At 50.1% G+C, this 20,966-nt stretch overlaps 1 protein-coding gene across 4 annotated transcripts in view; it reads right to left on the reverse strand.

Moving 5' to 3' along the window:
• Positions 1-20,966, reverse strand: part of GSN (gelsolin) — a 57,561-nt gene that overhangs the window by 8,459 nt on the left and 28,136 nt on the right. For 2 of the 4 annotated variants that reach the window (XM_082640369.1, XM_082640368.1), the window contains 9 exons: positions 18,259-18,463; positions 17,398-17,552; positions 11,769-11,930; positions 9,809-9,958; positions 8,271-8,360; positions 5,395-5,527; positions 4,817-4,905; positions 4,439-4,654; positions 2,253-2,386 (listed from right to left, as the gene is read on the reverse strand). In XM_082640369.1, coding sequence (XP_082496495.1) covers positions 2,253-2,386; positions 4,439-4,654; positions 4,817-4,905; positions 5,395-5,527; positions 8,271-8,360; positions 9,809-9,958; positions 11,769-11,930; positions 17,398-17,552; positions 18,259-18,454 — 1,325 coding nt within the window. In that variant the 5' untranslated portion in view covers positions 18,455-18,463. Of the gene's footprint in view, positions 1-2,252; positions 2,387-4,438; positions 4,655-4,816; positions 4,906-5,394; positions 5,528-8,270; positions 8,361-9,808; positions 9,959-11,768; positions 11,931-17,397; positions 17,553-18,258; positions 18,464-19,809; positions 19,881-19,932; positions 20,075-20,966 lie in introns of those variants that run through there. The other 2 variants (XM_082640367.1, XM_082640366.1) reach the window with 2 other exon arrangements.

Here is a 20,966-nt window from a genome sequence, read left to right on the forward strand (position 1 = left end):
AAAGTGTAAAAGGAGAAAAAAAAGAAAAAGAAAGCCCAGAGATAAACCTACACACCTATGGTCAACTAATCTATGACAAAGGAGGCAAGACTATACAAGAGGGAAGAGGGAAGAGATATGGGAACATATGTATATGTATAACTGATTCACTTTGTTATAAAGCAGAAACTAACACACCATTGTAAAGCAATTAAACTGCAATAAAGACGTTAAAAAAAAATCTGAGGTTGTCAAATTGAGAGGCATTCTACAGAATAAGACTAGTGCTCTTCCAAAGTATCAAGGTTGTGAAAGAAGAGTAAAGACTGAGGGCTTCCCTGGTGGCGCAGTGGTTAAGAATCTGCCTGCCAATGCAGGGGACATGGGTTCGAGCCCTGGTCCAGGAAGATCCCACATGCCGCAGAGCAACTAAGCCTGTGCGCCACAACTACTGAAGTCCGTGCACCTAGAGCCTGTGCTCCGCAACAAGAGAAGCCACCACAATGAGAAGCTCGTGTACCGCAATGAAGAGTAGCCCCTGCTCATCGCAACTAGACAAAGCCTACATGCAGCAATGAAGACCCAATGTAGCCAAAAATAAATAAATAAAATAATTTATTTTTTTAAAAAAGAGTAAAGACTGAGGAACTGTCACAGATTAAAGACATGATTAAATGCCACTAAGGAGACGTGATGACTAAATGGCATGTGACATCCTGGGTTAGATCTTAGACCAGAAAAAGGATATTAGTGGGAGAACTGGTGAGATTCAAGTAAGGTCTATAGATTAGTAAATAGTATTGTAACAATATTAATTTCCGGTTTTGAAACTTGAACTATGGTTAAGTAAGATGTGATCATGAGGGAGCTGTGTAATGGGTATATGGGAACTGTCTGTAGTATTTTTGCAACTTTTCAGCAAGTCATTTCAAAATAAAAAGTTTAAAAAAAAGGAAACCCAACCGTCAACCTTCAAAAAGTTTGAGATGGCATATAAGAGAAACGAAATGAAAAAAGAAAAATATATACTGAGATACCATTTCATAAACTATAAGGTTGACAAACAGCGAAAGTTTGCTAACACAGTCCACTGGTGAGGCCGTGGGGAAACAGACACTCTCGTTTGTTGCGGGTGAGAATGAAAATACTACAAACTCCATCTACGGAAACTGGGTGCTATCTATCAAAATGACAAGTGCATTTACTGTTTGACCCAGCAATCCCACTTCTGGGAACTTACTGCAAAGATATTTGTCTACACATTCAAACTGATGTTTGTTTAAGGTTACTAATCACAGCAATGCTTGTAATAGCAAAAGTCTGGCATCAACCCAAGTACGCAACAGCAGGGAATTTGTTAAATAAACTACAGGATAGCCACGTGATGAAATATTATGCAGCTGTAAAAAGGAGTGAGGAAGTTCTTTATGGACTGACAGAGACTAAGCTCCAGGAAGTATTAAGTGAAAAAAAGCAAAGCGCAGGACAAAATACATAGTTTGCTGTCTTTTGTAAGGAAGGAAAAGAACTAGGAATATAAGGTGAGATTTTCTTATATTTGCATCAAAAATTACTGGAAGAGTATACAAGAAACTAATGAAAGTGGGCATCATGGAGGGGTGGGGGTCATAGAGCAAGGTGAGGAGGGACAGAATGGGGACAAGCTTTCTCCATACGTGCGTTTTTATTCTGTTTTGATCCTTGACTCGTGAATGTATTATCTATTTTTAAAGAATTAAAAATAATTTTTTTTTTTTTTTTTTTTTTTGGTACGTGGGCTTCTCACTGTTTTGGCCTCTCCCGTTGCGGAGTACAGGCTCCAGGCGCGCAGGCTCAGCGGCCACGGCTCACGGGCCCAGCCGCTCCGCGGCATGTGGGATCTTCCCAGACCGGGGCACGAACCCGTGTCCCCTGCATCGGCAGGCGGACTCCCAACCACTGCGCCACCAGGGAAGCCCTAAAAATAATTTTTAATTAGAAAATGTGGGAGGATGAACAGTACTTAGAGTGGGATTGTGGGAGAGATTTTCTGTTTGTTTGTTTCTCCCTAGTCCCCATGTCTCCTACAATGGACATGTAATGCTTTTATGAGAATAGTTTAGAATTGGTTTAGAGAAAAAAGACAAGAGGTGTTGCCCTGTGGACAAGAGCCTTTCCCAGTGGATGGTGGCTGCCCCGGCTCAGGTCCACACACTCGCAGGCTTCCCTCAGCCCTGTTCACATCCCTCCTTGCTGCCATGCTCGCCCCACAGCACAGGGCCCCAGACCCTCACCAGTTGTAGATGATCTGTCCCTGACGGCCGCCATGACGGTAGTTGTACAGAATGATGTAGCTGTCGCCACCGTAGAACTGTCCATACGTGGCGGGGTCCACGGGTACTTTGTTGGAGCCTTCAATTCTCCAGATCTACCAGAGCAAAGCTGGGCTCAGACACGGTGCAGCACCCCCAGTCCCCAACCCAGACCAGCTGAGAAACCACACAGTGGTGGGTAGTGGTTACAAAACACGACTGCACTCAGACTCAGACTAAAGTTAAATAATTTGCCCAAATCACAGAGCCACTAGGATTCAAACCCAGGTTTCCTGCTCCAGATCCTTATACTGCACCCCTGCCCCACCCTGTACTTCCTCCTTGTAAAGATCAGCACAGGGACTGGTAGCTGCATGATAGTATTTGCAAAATGGGTTTAGTGGGTGTTACACAGTGTAACACAGGCTAAGGGTACAAATCAACGAATGACCTGGATCCAAATCAGGATCCACCCCCTTAGAGGTTGTGCAGCCTTGGACAACTTGCTTACTGTCTAGGAGCCTCAGTATGGGACTAATAAAGGATGTTGGTCTATTCATGAAAGTCTAGCACAGTGCCTGGCACAGGGTAATGGCTCTACAGGTGGCAGCTACTCTTAATTATTAGAACTATTATTATTTTATTATTAATGTGGCCATTATCTGTATCATTATTAAGTTGTCTGAATTTTATAGATCACCTGCAGAGGCAGGGCCATCACTAAGTGACCTCAGAATGACACCTGCTGGCAGATCTCTTTGCCGAGCTCCGGTAACACGGTTTCAAAGCGGTCACAAAGCCCTGCAGCGCCACCTGGTGGTGCTGCAAGTCCCGGGAAACAATCTCTGGACTTTTAAAATTCTCGAAGGTGATCGAGTGGGCTAAGCCTCATTTTACAGGTGAGGAAAGTGAGGTTCAAAAAGGTTAAGTAGGGGGCCTCCCTGGTGGCGCAGTGGTTGAGAGTCCGCCTGCCGATGCAGGGGATACGGGTTCGTGCCCCGGTCTGGGAGGATCCCATATGCCGCGGAGCGGCTGGGCCCGTGAGCCATGGCCGCTGGGCCTGTGCATCCGGAGCCTGTGCTCCGCAACGGGAGAGGCCACAACAGTGAGAGGTCCGCATACCGCAAAAAGAAAAAAAAAAAAAAAAAAAAAAAAAAGGTTAAGTAGCTTGCCCGAGGTCACACAGCTGAGCTGCCAGGGCTCCTTCCACACTGCCCTATCCTGATCGTTTTCATCGCATCCTCCCCTCCCACTGAAGTGATGAATGAGTGATGAATGAAAAATAATACCACCAATGACAAAAACAATAATAAACAAAAATGAACACTTTTGCTATTTCTATTATGTAGGATGGAATCAGTGTTTGCCTGAGGCAGATTCTACTTCATAAACATCTCTGAATTCCATCCCCCCCCCACTTCTCCATCTTCACTGTGACCTTCCTGGTCTCAAGGTCATTATCTCTTCCCTAGACTATTAGAACCTCCTCATGAGGTCTCTGCCGTCATTATCCTGTCTCTAAATTCATTTTCACAGTGAGTTTTGGAAGCACGGAACTGAGCCTGTCACATTTCTGCCTTTAAAAAAAAGAAAAAGAAAAAAAAACCCTCACTAGCACCTAATGGTTACAGGATCAAGTCCACACCCCTGGACACGGAATTCAAGGCCCCTCCTTGAGGATGCCATCAGCACCAGGCTCCCAGGACAGCTCCCTGCCTGGAATACCTACTCTTCTTCTCTGGCAGCAAACTCCTACTCATACTCTGAGGCCCAACCAAAAGGTCCCCATCTCTGTGAAGACTGCCCCAACCACCCACCTTCACTGCCCTTCCTGTGTTCCCATAATCCCTGTGCACCTCCCATCTTCCACTGACCACACAGGTCTGAGCAACCAGCTACGGCTGTGGTCACCTCCCCTCCCAGACCAGGCACCCTTCATGGGCAGGGTGGGGTCTCAGACACTTGGCACAGAGCCTGGAAGACAGTAGGTGCTTAGGGTATGTTGGTTGCAATAATCCAGCAAGACAAAAGAATTCCATCCACCAAAAACTGTGGTCAAAATCTCAGAGAAACATCTTCAGAGAAGCAGGAGGCAGTGGGTGGGCCAGAGGTACCAGGGAGGGAGCAAGGAAGGGGCCTGGACACACCCACCCCAGCCCCCCAGGTACCTGTTTCTGGCCTGTGCCATTGTCATCCATGCCGTGCTGGGCGGCCATTGCAGTGGAGGTGTGCAGGGTGGCGGCATCGAAGGGCACGCGCTCAATGTTGGCGATGTGGCTGGAGAGATAGGTCAGGCCCAGGCCATCTGTCTGGTCTAGGTCGCGCCAGTTCTTGAAGAACTGTTTGAACAGTGGGGTCTCGCCACCCTCAGGAAGGACGGAGACCTGGAAGGGGAGGGGGGAGAGCAGGATATGCTGGCTTGGGGTCCCCCTGAGGACACCCAGCAGGGGTCCTCAAGGGAGCCTCAGACACCCAGTCCACACTGAGGTGGGATACCCACCCAAAATGGACCCATTCTCACTGTCCTACCTGGCTCCAAGACTCACCTGGGTCTGCTTGGGGTAGTCCATCTTGGAGATGAAGTCGGAGGCTGTTTTGAGGGCAGCCTTCCTCTCCTCCATGTTGGCCTGCCTGCCTGTCAGCAGAGGGAGGGTAAGGGGCCGGGGGTCAATGCTGCGCCCCCGCATCCAATGGTCCAGGGAAAGCAGAAGGCCAACCTCCCTCCCTCTTCTTCCTAGACTGTGGACAGCCAAGGCCAGAGAATTCAGAGCTGATCACACCATGAGCTCTCGGGGGGCCAGCCGGGGGTCCTGCCTGATGACGGCAAGTGCACCGACCACTGCGGCCCATTTACTGAGCTCAGAACTATACAAAAATGATGGCATTTAATCCACACAACAACCTTATGTGATAAAGATCATTATCTTGTCCTCATTTACATATAAGGAAGCCAGGGTCTTAGAGAGGTGAAAGGACTTGACCAAGGCCGCTCAGCCAGTAGGAAAGCTGCAACTCAGACCCTCAGGCCACCCTCCTCTTCCCTAAACTCATGAGCCAAATTCCTGCAAGGCTGCTGGAGCTCCCACTCGAGGTCCTGTTCGAGCCCTTCCCCTGTCCCCAATACCTTTCCAGACAAAGATTTTCCCATCTTTGCCATGGTCCAGGATGAAGCAGTCCTCTGACTTCAAGGCCCCCTGGGCGAAGGGGTTCTCGTCAGCCACAAGGGAGACCAACATGGTGCCCGCGCCATTGGAGACCTGGGAGGACAAGGGAAAGGCAGTCCAGCCCATCAGTGACCTCCACCACTTCAGCCTAACCATGGGCGCCCCCAAGACCACATGTGGGGAGACCCACGTCTCACCCCCCCACAAAATACACTGCAGGGTAACATGAGGACTTGTGCCCTCAAGCCCTGAGGCTCATTCAGGATTTCTTTGTCTTTTTCCGCTATGTCACAACCACATCTGTGTCCTACACACAGGTGTAGCACAGAAACTGCACACGGAAAGGGAAGGGGGAGGATCCAATGCAGGAATGCAGGTGGCATAGGAAAAGAACGGTATAGTTGGTGAAAAGATATTCAACCTCATCAGTTAAAAAAAAAAAAAAGGAAATGAAGAAGAAAAAGAAAAAGATCTAAATGCAGTGTAGGATTCTGGATTGGAACCTAGAATGAAAAATTGGGGAAAACTGAATAAAGTCTGCAGTTTAGTTTGTAGTATTGAATTGATGTTTCTTAGTTTTGACAAATGTACCTGGTTATGTTAAGATGTTCAGGGGAAGCTGGGTGAAGGGTATATGGGAACCCTCTGTACTATCTTTGCAATATTTCTGTAAACCTAAAAATTATTCTAAAATAAAAGCTCACTGAACTTTTTTTTAAGTGTACCATACTCGTCAAAATTCAAAAGATTGACAATACCCAGCATTGAAAAGACTCTGGGTGAACAGGCACTTTCAAACCCATGATGAAGGTAACTAGGGAGCCCTTCTAGAACGCATTTTAGTAATACATATCAGAACTCTAAATAATAATTGCTCCATGTTTATTTAAAACTTACTATGTGTAAGGCACTGTGCTAAGCAATTTATGTAATTTATATAATTTAATCACTTCTACAATTATACGACTCCTTTAATCCTTAAAACAACCCGGTGGTAGTCCTAGTGGTATCCCCATTTTATTCACAAGGAAACCAAGGCACAGAGAGATTAAGTAACCTGCACAGCTAGAAAGTACCAGACCTGGTATTCGAACCCAGGTAGTCTGACTCCAGAACCAGTATATATATATATATATATATATATATATATATATATTGGCCACGTCCCGAGGCTTGCAGGACCTCAGTTCCCGGACCCGGGATTGAACCACAGCAGTGAGAGCCCAGAATCCTAACAACTAGGCCACCAGAGGACTCCCAAGAACCAGTATTTTCAATCACTGACTCTTTATTCAGCCTATGACCCAGCAATCCATGTCTGGGAAACTCCCCTAATGCCAAACTTAGCCCAAGTGCACAAAGAGGGACTGTTTGCAATCAGAAAAGGTGGAAACATTCTAATGTCCACCAATTAGGGATCTGCTGAGATTCCTACATTCCTAAAATAGAATACTACACAGCCGTTATAAAGGACCATGTGGACCTCTATTACAGACAGATATTCCTGACCACATCAAGTGGGAAAAAGAAGGCCACAGAAAAGCATGAATAGTTTGGATCCATGAATACCAAATAGAGATGGAAAAATATATGTAACTAGACACAGAAAGCTGTATCTGGAGGTTCCTTTACCAAAAGAGTAACCATGTAACCATGGTAACCCATGGAGAGCAGAGAAGGGGAGGTTGATTTTTCTTTTGAGTGTCGTTACTTTTGTAATTAAAACCCATTTTAGGGCCTCCCTGGTGGCGCAGTGGTTGAGAGTCCGCCTGCCGATGCAGGGGATATGGGTTCATGCCCCGGTCCGGGAGGATCCCATATGCCGCGGAGCGGCTGGGCCCCGTGAGCCATGGCCGCTGAGCCTGCGCATCCGGAGCCTGTGCTCCGCAACGGGAGAGGCCACAACAGTGAGAGGCCCGCGTACCGCAAAAAAAAAAAAAAAAAAACCCATTTTAAAAATAGTACTGGTTACCTTAAACTAGTGAAATTGCATTGACTTGTATTTTCTTCTTATGTTCTTGAGAACTGCTCAGTACTGTTATTTACAATGCATATGTATTACTTTAGTATCAGAGTAAATATCAATAATGTGGTTTTTCTGTGGTGGTGATGAGAATCTTCACCTCATTTTGTTGTTATTTTACCACAAACAAGCCTAGGGCACAACACGGGTGTCACAGGCCCAGAGGCCAGAGTTCCTTGGTTCAGGATCAGCCTCAATTCACTTTTTTAAATCACAAGAAGGCAAATTCCCTGGCGGTCCAGTGGTTAGGACTCCATACTTTCACTGCTGAGGGCGTGAGTTAAAGGGAACTAAGATCCCAGAAGCCGCACAGTGCGACCAAAATAAATAAATAAATAAATAAATAAATAAATAATAAAGTCACAAGAAGAAATTATAAATAAAGTCATTAACCATAACCTGCCCCTCAACACACACACACACACCCCACACACACTTTTGTACTACTTCCCTGTATTTTCCTACAACACTCCCATCAGTTTCCTCTGTGGACCCCCGGAAATCCTGAAAAGTTGACTCTATTGCCCTTCTCCCCACTTTACAGACTAGGAAACTGAGACCCAGCAGAGAACATGTGCTGCCCAAGACCCCACAGATGAATGTGACACAGATGTGTCTGCAGTCGCTCGCATGCTCTTACCCCCGGGGCAGGAAGGCAAAGGCAGCAGATGGGTGTCTACTGGAGGCGTGTGGAAGCCGAGTCCCCCCCACCCTACCCCCACGCATGCTTTGCTCAAGGCCCCATGGCAGCGGAGCTCAGGAAGACCAGGTCTCCTGACCCAAGACCCAGGGGATAGAGCAGCTGAGGCTCACCTTGTAGAGCTTGGCCAGCTTGCGGTTGGCTGCGTCCTCCTTGGCTGTGTCCTCGGCACCCTCGGGCAGAGCCGGCTTGGGACCCAGCACCTGCAGGAGAGGGAGAGATGGAAGAAAGGGTGGCGGTGAGCTCCTGGCAGCCTCCTCCCCCAGGGAGGGGACTGAATTCCTGAGAGAGCTCCCTCCCCAGGCAGGTAAGGACCACACGGTCATCCATCCACAGCGACCTTCCACTTAGGGTAGGGTCCCCTCCAGAGACATCCTGCATCTCTTGACGTGTCTCCTGTGTGCAGAGCTCAACCAGGGCTGCCTGTCAAGTCCTTCCCTCCTTGTTCCTTGTCTCCAGGAGCTCCATGCTCCTCTGCCTCCTGGACAGTCCTTCCCTCCTTGTTCCTTGTCTCCAGGAGCTCCATGCTCCTCTGCCTCCTGGACAGTCCTTCAGGTATTTATTCTAGCATTTCCTCCTAGCCTTCTAAGAATGATAAATAGAGCTATGGACACCTGCCACCACATGCCTTTAACAGACCTCATTTCACCTTCGCACCCATGCTGAGAGGCACAGATGATTATCACTCTCATTTCACAGGAGAGGAAACTGAAGTCTAGAGAGAAGAAGTACCTTGTCCACACAGCTATAAGGTGGCTAAGTCGGAATTTGAACCCGTATCCCTGTGATTTTAGAGCCTATTTTCACACCTCCATTCTGAGCTACCTCCAGCTCGATGGCCCCAGCTACGGCCCCTCTCAAGCCATGTTTGGTGTCCAGGCTCCTCCTTCTGCTATTCCTAAAAACCAGAACTCAACAGCCCCAGACAAGCAGGAGACAAGTGGCTTGGAGCAGAGCCCGTGGTCTCCTCCTTTTCCTGGTGACCTCTGCCTCTGTTGATATGTCCTCAAAGCACAACGGCTGGCAATGCCATCATGCAATTGGATGAAATGGGCTATAAACTACTAGGAATGGTCAGAAGAGGAAAGAGGGGATTGGGTCTCCATTGTCTCTTTCTGACCTGGTTCCAGCGCCAGGCTCACCCTCGGAAGATGCCAAGACCCTCCTTCTCAGCTCCTTTGGAGGACCTGGCCCTCCCAGTGGGAGGGTGTGGCTCACAACCCGGGGATATACCAGGTCCTGGGATTCCAGCCCCACTTCTCAGGGGAGTCTGGGAGTTGTCAGGGAAGCTGCTCTTCTAGCTTGGTGGAAAAACAAATTCACCTCAAAACTGCCTGTTGGGGCTTCCCTGGTGGCTCAGTGGTTAAAAGTCCGCCTGCCGATGCAGGGGACACGGGTTCGTACCCGGGTCTGGGAGGATCCCACATGCCGCGGAGCGGCTGGGCCCGTGAGCCATGGCCGCTGAGCCTGTGCGTCCGGAGTCTGTGCTCCGCAACGGGAGAGGCCACAACAGTGAGAGGCCCGCGTACCACACACACACACACAAAAAACCAAAAAAAACAAAACCTGCCTGTTGGATGGAGGAAAGAAATGAGCCTCCCGTCCCTATTCTCAGCCCCACCCTGCACTCTTGGGATGTGGCTGTGGGTACCTGGAGCATCGCCTCCGGCTCGGAGCCCTCCTCAGACACGTGCACATGGGCCCGGCCACTCCGCTCGTTGTCTCGGATGCCCTTGGACACCTGTGTGGCCTTCAGCCTCTCAAAACGGTTGCTCTTGGAGCCGCACCACTGATAGATGTCCTGTAAGACAGGGACCCCACATAAGACAGTGCCCCATATAAGCCCTGCCCAGCGACATGGCAAGGAGGGAACAGGGCGGGGGGTGGCGGTGAGCTCACCTTGTTCTCTGCTTGCCCAGGTGATGGCCGGTGGAGCACACACATGCCCACATCCAAGCACAACAGGTGTGATCTGTGTGCACCAGGGCATGTGCATGCATGATTTGGGATATGTGTTTTTTCACAGGTACCCCTACACATAGAACGTGTATAGAAATGTTTGCCTGCTGGTGGGAGCAGAAATTAGTACAACCACTTTGGAAAACCATTTGGCTGTACCTTCTAAAGCTCTGTATACCGGTATCCTATGACTCAGCAATCCCTTTCCTGGGAATACATCCAACAGAAGTGCATGCATACATCCACCCAAAGACCCGTGCAAGAATGTTCAGAGCAGCATCACCTGGAATAGCCCCAAACTATCCCAAGTGTCCATCAACAACAAAACGGATCAATAAACTGTGGCATATCTGCTCAATCAATTCTTATATAACAAGGAGAAGGAACAATTTACAACTAAAGGCAACAATATGGATGGATCTCAGAAAGAAAATGTTGGGCGAAAAAAGTCAGAGATCAAAAGCAAAGATTCCACGTACATGAAGTTCAGAAACAGGTGGAACCAGTCTATGCTGTTGGTTGAGAGAGTCTGGGATGACAGCTATCCTTGGGGGTGAAAGGATGAGAGAGGACAGACGGGGAATTCCCTGGCGGTCCAGTGGTTGGGACTCTGTGGGGCCCACTGCAGGGGGCACAGGTTCCATCCCTGGTCAGGGAACTAAGATCCTGCAAGCCATGCAGCCAAAAAAAAAAAAAAAATCTAAGAAGAGAACAGATGGGGCCTTCTGGGGGCTGGTGACGTTCTGTTTCTTGATCTGGGTGTTAATTACATGGGTGTGGTCACTCTGTGAAATCTATAGAGATGCACACTCAGGATTCACACACTCTTCTGTACACTTTAATAACAAGCTTACACGCAGTGTGTGCCTCCGTTTGCATGGACATTACACCACATGTATATATGAGGTTGGGTGTAGAACATCTGGCCATGTCCTTCTGCAGGTATGAGTATATGTGGATTTGTGAAGAATGTGTACAAAGCATCACACGTCAATCAGTAAGGTGGGCCTGGGTAAGTGCATCCCACACGCGTTGCCACATACAAGTGGGCATGTGCAACTACACATATGACATGCACATTGTGGGTCCCTGAACAACATGCCCAAGTCTCCATGTGTAGGCATTCATCGTGGTGTCATGTCCACGCCTGCTGGGCAAGAGCTTATAGTTTGTTTTTTTTAATTGAGCCATAGTTGACTTATAATACTATATAAGTTTCAGGTGTACAACACAGTGATTCACAATTTTTAAAGACTATCCACCATTTGTAGTTGTTATAAAATATTGGCGATATTCCAAGAGCCTATAGTTGCTGCACCTGCCCGCCATGTATTTGCAAGTGAGTGACTATGTGTAAAAAGGTACACAAGATGTGCACATGAACATGCCAGGGAGTCTGTACGTCAACTGAAGCCAGAGTATGCTGTGCGTGAGGTCTGTGGGCAGGCATATGATGAGTCTGAGTCTACACGCCAGGCACGTCTGCACCCAAATCTCTGCAGGTATGTCTGACCGCTACACAGAGCATGTGTGTGCATGGGGGCTGCTGGCTCTGTGGCTTGACCTACTTGTTCACGTGGATGCGTCCACCTCCCCAGAGTCAGGCCTGGAGCACCTCAGTGGCCCCTGGGAAAGGGGAGGGCAGGACTTACATTGCCCAGGTCCAGGATGAAGCAGTCGCCATTGTTGAAGCTCTCCCAGGACACAGGCACCTCGGTGGCGCGGACCGCACGCCGCCCTTTGACCTGGAAGAGTCTCTGCACCACCACCTCATTGGGTACCACGTGCTTGAATCCTGATGCCACGCCTCCTTTCTGTTGGGTCAAGGAGACAGCGTTAGTCCACGGGAGAGCGTCTGGGGAAGGGATAGGGATGAGTTGAAGGAAATTCTGGCCTATGCACCACTGGACTTCTAGCAGATTCCCTACCCACTGCACATTGCTGCCACCCCTTTGGATCTCATACTCCACTAACAAAGACTCCTGGGCCCACTTTCCTGGATCAAAAAGCTTCAAACATTCCTTTCTCAAAACCTGCATTTTCCAAGGGATGTTCTAAGGAACTCTAATCCCCCAAGATAGTCTGCAAGGAAAGGATTCCATGATCAAATAAGCACAATGAATGCTCCTCACTTGCTCCCTGACTGTTACATAATGTACATCCACATAATAAAGGCTCTGGGAAGTCCTATGGTAAATAAACCTGCTTGCCTTTTGTTTTAGAGAACATGTCCCTGCCTTATTGAATCAAGAACTGCTTTTGTCCTCCGCATCCTGCCTGCAGCTCGAGTGTTCTGCAAAACCCACTTTGAGAAGCACTCACCCAAAGCTTTCCCATCCTTCAAGGCTCTCTCGGTCTCCAGCCGAGACCATCCCCGCCCCTCCTCTGACACTGCTGCAGCAAGTCCCACCCAGCTGTGCCTTCAGAGGCAGCTGTGGGTAAATGACAGAGCACCGACCTCAGGTTCCAGTCCCTGCCCTGCCACTACAGTGCTGGGTGACGTTGGGTAAGTCTCTTTCCCTCTCTGAGCCTCAGGCCTCTCCCTTTTGAAACGGTGACAAAAGCCCCTGCTGTGCCACCTTCTACAGTCATCACCAAGTTCCAGGGAACTTCAGGAAGGATTCCTGGCAGTGGTCAAAACTGCCCTTGGCTCAGTAGAAAGCCAAATAAAGTGGGCTGGGCGTCCTCATTAACAGTTCCCAGCTGCAGGTGCTCACCGACCCCAAGCCCCAGGGATGTCAAGTCAGAGCTGTGAAGGTCCTTATGAGTTTCCCGTTTTACGCATGAGGAAACTGAAGCCCAGAGAAGTGAAGTGACTTACTCAAGGGCACTCAACAAGCACGCGGCAAAGCTAAGGAGTTAAAACCTTGCCTCCTGTTCCCAATCCGGCACTCACCTCCCTGCTCCACACGTCAAGGGCTACTAAGGACAGAAATGTGGCCATCCCCTCCAGGCCCCTTGCTGACACCTCAGTTAGCAGAGCAAAGCCAAGTCTGACTTGCCGCGCAGAGTCCATGAGGGCAAGGGACAAAGGGAGTGAGTATAATTGGATTCCTAATACGTCTACACACAGTAAGCAATATGGAAGTGGTTGTGAAATGATAATGCCGACTCTTCTGGGCATTTTGTATGTGTCATCTGTGAGGGAGGTGTCATCATCCCCACCTTACAGATGAGAAATGCAGATGCCAGAAGTGCAGAGACTTGCCTAAGATCTCAAAGCTAGTAAATGGTGGAGCTAGGACGCAAACCCAGGTGTAACTAAATTTGTAAGGGACACATTTTCCCCCAACATCAGGTTTTCTTAGAGCAAAGGTCACTAGGGTCACCCAGGATGGGAGGCAGGAACAAGCCACTGTTCAGAGCAAGGTTCTTCAAGTTGAAATGTTTTCCCTGTTGTGAGTGGAGCGCCCCCTGGTGTCCTTTCTTAGTACTAGCATGAGGCCTTTCAAGAGCATCCCCTTGGGCCCAGCAGGGCGGCCAAGGTATTCGCAGATCCTTTCTTTCCACTTGGCTTCAGGGACCCTCCTGCTGGGGAGCAGGTAAGGAAAGGCAGCTGGGGAAGAAGATGCAATGCCCCGTGCTCACCTGGTAATGACCGCAGAGGCTGCCACTTACTAGGCCTGTGACAGAGGCTGAGGCACCTGCTTTATGGCCATGCAATGTGGTCCCCACAAGCCCCTGAGGTAGCAACTCTCATTACCCCACTTCACAGGCATGGAAACTGAGGTGAAAAGAGGTTCAGCCCTGTGCCCAGGGTCCCAGATAATTGGTGGAAGTTTTACCCCCAAGTTCTCCCTTCTAGGGACCAGCCTTGCCCAAGTCTGCCAGCCCAGGAACTCCTGAGTGTCTGTGGTCACCACTGACCCCGGGACCCCATTCATCTGGAGGTAAAGAGACCGTGGATCTGAAAAGCTTTTCCAAAAGGTGCTGAACGGACACATGGACCATTTTCATGGATTCCTCAGAGAGGAAGAAACAGGGAAATGAGGGAAGAGAAAGACCCTTAACTTTTAGAAATACATCTCTAAAATATTTTACTTGTACAAGTGTGCCTTTTATTTTTTATCAAAAAAATAGAAATTTTCTTTTAATAAAGGAAAAGTGTTGTTCAATGTCATAAATCTTGGTTCCAATAAATTCTCTGTATATGAATTTATAAATTAAAAGAATACTTGATTTTTAATGAGAATGGACGGGCATTTCCTGATTAATTAACTCCTCTAGTCTTACTGATCTGGGAAATTAGACTTAGAAAGATTAGTTAACAAAAAAATAAAAGTAAGCTCTTAGGAGACATTAGTGGATCTCCAAGTATAAGGGGCAGGACTTTTTGGAAAGTTTTACTATTTTTCACTATTTTTACTTTAATCTTTAGGATTGATTGTTGCTTTCTATGGTCTAATCATTAGGTGGGCAGAGATTGGCATCAAATTATTTGAACAAAATTTAATAGGATATTGTTTTAAAAGCCACTTTCCAAATTAAAGTGATGAGATATATATATCGTATATCATAATATGTATAGATTCTATATCTATATATAATATACACATCTATACGTTCATATAGGGACTTCCCTGGCAGTCCAGTGGTTAAGACTCTGCACTTCCACTGCAGGGGGCATGGGTTCGATCCCTGGTCATGGGGAAGATCCCGCATGCCGTGCGGTGCGGCTAAAAAAATAAATAAATAACATATATGTTCATATACAGAGAGAGAAAAATTATGTACCATTTGGTGTATATCTCCAAGAGTAGACTCATGGGAGACTTTTACTTCCTAGAAGCCATATTTTTACGTTTGACATTTTACAATAAGCTTGTATCACACTTGTAGTCTGAAGAAGGATAAAAGCTATAAAGATCTACAATTTAAAATATGTTATAAAACAAAGAAAAACCTACTGATTGGGGCTGGTCCCCTCCACCCTCTAAACTCAGGGTTCCTCATCTAAGAAACAGGAGGGAGGACAGGAAGGGTTCAAGTGACTCTGTGAGTTCCCATTGCGTTCCGGGAGCTTCTAGGACTCAGGCCACCCCAGACTCTGCTTGAACAAAGGTTTTCAAATAACGCAGCCCCATGGGGTCTTTAGGGTTCTGTCTGAGAGTCAGGAGGAGAAGGAAGAAGAAAAAGAGGAGGAGGAGGAGGAGGAGGAGGAGGAGGAGGAGGGATCAAATGCAATGACCTTAAAGATGTGGAGGTCACAGAACAGGACAGCACAGGCCCCGTGACAGCCCTTTCCAGCGGCTCTCGTCCCCTCCCTGCCCCTTCTCACACCCCGAGGACGGAACTGGCTCCAGGAGCAGGCTTTCACAGAAACAAGTCTTGCGTAACAAGCTCCTTGGAGATCTATAATTGATGAGGGCGCCAGGCCGAGAACCTTGAACTGGGCCTGCCAAGTGCAGGGGCGGCGGGAGGACTTGCAGAAGGTGGAAAACAGGACTGGCTTTGGACCTCACATTTCCACCGGAAGCCAGGGCCTCTCAGGGCTGAAGTCCCAAATCCAGGCTTGGGCTGGGAACCCATCCCCTGGAGCATTCCTCAGAGTATGGTCCAAGAACATCTTGGAAAAATCACCGGAGGGTGGAGGAGGCTTGCTAAACATGCAGATTCCTAGGCTCCATCTGAGCTAAGATCAGAGACCAGGGAGTCTTCAAATGTCCACTCTGAACTCGTTCTGTGCGAGGCCCTTCACACCTGGGTTTAAATCCCAGCTCTGTCACTTACCAGCTCTGTAAGCTGCTTAACTTGTCCACAAGTTAAGTCGCTGCTGTCCAGACAGCAACAACAATAAGCAGGTGCTGTTGCTCAAGGGGCTTGATAACTATTTGCTGAATGCATGACAAATGTGTGAGGGCGCCCACCTGGAGGCACAAGTAGGGGGAGGGTGGCCTTGGGACCTGAACCAATCTCTCTGACTCCTGATCGAGTGTCCTTTCCGCTTTCTGCTCCAGGAGCTGCAAAAAGCCCTGGTCCTTCTCCAAGTCCAGGGACTGGGTCCCAAGCTTCTCACCCCTCCCTCCGTTGGTACCAGGGCCCCAGAAGAGGCTGTAGAAAGAAGGTAGAACTGGACAGCTCTGCAGGAGGCACTGTGGGCGTGGGTGTGGCTGACAGGGGTGCTGGTAGGCTCCAGGGAATCCAACCCTGCTCCACCCAGCGCAGGGCTGAGGCCCTGTTCGCACAACACACCCTGCCCTCTGCTATCTCAGTCTCATGACAGCTTTTCCATCACCTAATCCCTGATGTGTCAGCTGAGTAGACAGCGTGGCCACCCTGCTAACACAGACAACCTAGAGGCCCAGAGATGGACAATGACTTCTCTAAGGTCACACAGCACATCAGCAGCATAGATGGGGCTTAATACCTATCCCAGAACCCTGCTCATGAGAAGCAAGTTGGTGTAGTGGGAAAAAGCTGGGAGTCAGGAGATCTGGGTTCTGGTCCTGGCTCTGGGACTGACTTGCTGTGTGACCCTGGACCAGTTGCTTAACCTCTCTATGCCTCAGTTGCCCCTCCCTCTCTTAAAATAAGAGATTTGAACTCTAACATTAAGACCGTCAAAGCTTATGATCCCCTCCTTATCCTGACCAAAGAGAACCCCAGCTTTATAAAACTACAGCTTTTCAGGAGCCCTTCCAATGTGCCAAGCCCTGTGCAAGGCATTTCCCAGCTATGCCTTCACCAAATCCTCTCCCCAGGCCCAAAGGGCAGGTACAACTGGTTCTCATGAACAGAAGAGGAAAGGGAGGCTCAGGGAGGCCAAGTGGTTTCCCAGAAGTCATACAGCATATACGGCACAGCCTCTGGGGCTTCCGGCTTGGTTTTGCTCAGCCCTACCTGGCTTGGGGCTGGGGCTCAGACTCTTCAGAGTTCAAGTTCAAGGGGGATTCTAACAAGCAGAAGGAGAAATGTGATCAAATGTGTTTCAAATACCTAACATAGGCCCCTCTGTTGGCAGGGCCTAAGAACTAAAGGGTACAGGCTCAAGCCCCGGGAAAGCAAGGTTCCCACCCATGGCCCACCCCTTACGGCTGGGGCTAGGAAGACCACCCTGTGAAGTGATGGAGAATTTTCTTCTCTCAATTTAATAAGAAACCAGAGGCTCAGAGAGAGAGTGTGATTTGTCCAAGGTCACACAGCTAGGAAGGGCCCAGAGCTAACCAACTCCAAAGGCTGAGCTCTGACCGGTCTGCCCACAACACCAAACAAGGCTGAAAGATGGATGGACCTGAGTGAGCCCTGCCACTGGTGCATCTGTCCGTGCTGCCCGGCACCCACCTTGTACTTGAGGCCGGACTTGAAGTAACCAAGGAAGGTGGCAGACTCGAAGCCCTGGACCTCACGGTGCTGCACTGCCCGACCGTTCAGGTAGTCATCCAGCTGCACCGTGAAGATGGCGGCTGCCCCGCTCTCATCCTGGCTGCATTCATTGCCTGGGGGACATCAGAGCAGCATGAGCCGGGCTTCTGTAAAGTGGCCCCAGCCTCCCATGGAGGAGGAGTCTGGAGCCCCCCGCTGTGCCCTGGCCTGGCTGTAGAAGCTGGGCAAGCCCCTGCCTCCTATGAGCTTCGGTTAATCTATCTGTGTAATGGGGGTGGTGGGAGGTTGACTCCAGGTCTCTAAGAGCCCTCCCGGCTCTGACGCATTCCCCCTGCACTCACTCTCAACCTTCCTGAGCACGAAGTCAGGCCAGGGAGCATCAGAAAACCAAGGCACAGTGAGGGGGCAGGACTCACAGAGTCACACAGCAGAGCCGTGGCAGGACTCCAGGCTCCGACTCTGAAGGGCAAACTGGAGTGTGGCTGGAGCTGTGCAGGGGGTCCAGGGTCCCCAAGTCACCCCCAGTCTGTGTGCCACAGTGGCTTGTTGAACCCTCACAACAGTCCTATGAGATAGTCTAGCGCAATCATCAGGTCCACTTTACAGAGACACTGAATATCTTGCCAAAGGGCAGAGCCAGGGTCTGAACTCGGGCAGGTGGGCTCTAGAGTCTTGGGAACATGTAACCAAGGGTCTGGCACACACTTGATGCTCAATAGTCACTTAATTCCTGTGGGCACTTCCTGGCGACCACGCCTCAAAGGTCTGTGCTTTACAGCAGAGGGGCTGGGATGGGGGCTCGGGCGGGGCCAGCCTCACCCAGCCAGTAGTGGAGGTCGTACTGCAGGTTCCCATTCCTCAGCTGCACCGTCTTCAGGATGACATAGGCATCGCCTGTGAAGAAGTCTCCGTAAAGGTTGCGGGGCACGGGAACCAGGTCGAACTTCTCCACACGCCAGATCTGCAGGCCGGGCTCCTTCCCTGCCTTGAGGAACTCGGGGTGTTCCACCACCATGCTGCTGGGCTGCAAGAGACGGGGAGGAGCCTGAGCGAGGGCAGGGGCCTTGGCGGGGAGAGACCCCACCCCGGGGCACGAGGGAGGGTGGTTTCCAGCACCAAGGGCATCTCACTTGAGCCGCTGACTCTCCCCACCCCGTTCTACGACCCCTGCTCGACGAGTGAGCAAACAGGGCAGAGTTTAGGCTCCAAGCCCTGTCCGTGGTCAGCATCTGTCTCCCCTCTTCAGCTCCCTGGCGATGGGGGAACAGAAAGCTCTCCCTCCTTTCTCTCTTCCTTTCTTAGTGCCAATTAGATGCAACAGCCGAGGCGCAGAGAGGTGAAGACGGGGACCCCCAGCTAGGAAATGACAGAGCAGGAACTGGCCCATGCTCTAGAGCACGAGTTTTGGGACCGTGGGGAGACCCCTCAGATGGCAATGGTAAATCTGGGGGTCGCCAGGGGCTCAGCTTGTTCCCTTCCAGCATCCTCAGTGGTCCTTAGAACTAGAAGGGTCCTCAGAGAGTTCATTATCCAACTCCACCCTGCAGACAGGAAAATGGAGGCCCCAAGAGGGGAAGGGGACTAGCCTAAGGTCACACAGCCTGTCTGCTTTTGCTCTTTGGAAGCGGGAAGATTTCCCATGCCCCATCCATGTCCATGTCCACACCTCCAAGAAGGGCCTAGATGACTGAGCCCAAGTGGCCTCCTGCGCTGTCTGCCTCCTCCCTCCTGCCCCCAAAACCCCACCCCCCAAATTCCATTTCTTGGAAAAGGCGAGAGGACGCAGCCGGGGTCTGCAGGAGCCTGTTGGAGATGAGGTGGTCAAGGATGGGGGAAGGCCGTCAGACATGCACTGGGGCTAGACATGGAGCAGAGTGGGATGGTTAGCTTGGAGTCAGAGGGTGGAAATCAGCAGGCGCAGGTCACCTCGGGCCGGATCTGGTGGAAGAAGTCAAAAAAAAAAAGATGGGAGAACTCAGGCAGAGGGACGGAGAACACAAAAGAACAGCAGGAGTGAGGAGAAACCAGACGAGGCAGAGGAGGTACCAGAGAGGGAAGAATAAATAACAGGAAGGACGGTAAGCAGGCGGAGGTGAGAGCATACAGGGAAGAGGGGGAAAATATTGAAGAGGCAGAGAGGAATTAGATGAGAAAGAGGAATCTGAAATGCAAGAAGAAATCAGAAGAGGGAAGGAGAGGCAAGGAAGAGGAGAAATCTGGGGGCAGAGATGGGTAAGAAATCAGAAGGTAGCACCGAGGGAAAAAGAAATCCGGCCAAGGTGAGGTTAGCCTCTAGGGAGGGAAACAGCCAGGGCCCTGAGGCTCCCACCCCCATCCACCGGAGCCCCGGAAGCAGCAAGAGATACTTACAAAGCAACAAAACAGTTTTTCCATTCTAGACCTGAATTACTCCCCTTTTCCTAGCGCTGTATCTGCAAGAACTTACAATAGAGAGTTACTCCGGGAGCCCCCCGGGGCCCCCCGGGCACTCACCCGCGCCTGGGTCACCCCCCGCGACGCGGTGGCGGCGCAGGCCGGCGGCGACAGCGCGCACAGCGCCAGGACCAGCGGGACCAGCGCGCCCAGCAGCGCGGAGCGGTGCGGAGCCATGGCAGCGACGGCGGCAGAAGACCTGGGCGGCAGCCTCGGCCTCCCCAGTCGCAGACCTTAAGTAGCCGCCCGCCCATCCCGCCCAAGCTGGGGACCGCCCCGTAGGGAGGGCGGGGGGCAGGGCTGGGCCCCAGGGCGTGGGGCAGTACTGGGCCCCCGCGGACCTGGGAAGGGCGGGGATCTGGCCTGGATTTTAGAGACCTCGGGGTTCCCACCCGGACAGATCCAACTGGGCGTTGCCACCCCTTCACCCCAGCTCAGGGGTGGAGACCAAGCACAGGACCTGGCATACAGCAGGCACTAACTCAGTGCACACTAAATGGGCACACGTAAGAATGGCAGGGAGCTCACCCATCTTAGCCTCCTGTGTGATCCATGCAAGACCCCTCCCCTCTCCACCCCTAACGTCTCCAGCAAAAAATACCATGAACTAACATTTATTGAAGGTTTTCCACTTCATATGAAAACTGACACATCCTAACATCCTTTACAGACTGGGTACTATCGACAGCCCCATTTTAAAGAGGGGAAAACTGAGTGCAGAAGGGTCAAGCAATTTGCACACTACTAGGAAATGAAAGCCAAGATTTCACCCCAGGTGCTCTGAGTGGACGACGCACTTCGGCAGCATGTGGCTGTCACCAGCATGTGGTTGTCACACAGTCCAGGGGGCTGACCTTCACTGGACCCTTGAACAAGCCAGACAGAGAGGGGCAGGCAAACCTCTCAACTTCTCAGATTGCAGATTCTATTTTACTCAAGACTGCCCGTCTTTCCTTCCTTTTAAAAAAGTTTTTATTTTGTAAAAGATTGTTTTGATAAAAACTTAAAGTCACGTTATTTATGCAAAGTTTTGCCTCTCAACCCCACTTACTTCTACCTTGGGGCAACCAAACACTTCTATCTTCTTCCTTCAG

Source organism: Mesoplodon mirus (assembly GCF_964341445.2).
Source record: "Mesoplodon mirus genome assembly, chromosome: 1".
In the NCBI taxonomy this organism is placed as follows: domain Eukaryota; kingdom Metazoa; phylum Chordata; class Mammalia; order Artiodactyla; family Ziphiidae; genus Mesoplodon; species Mesoplodon mirus.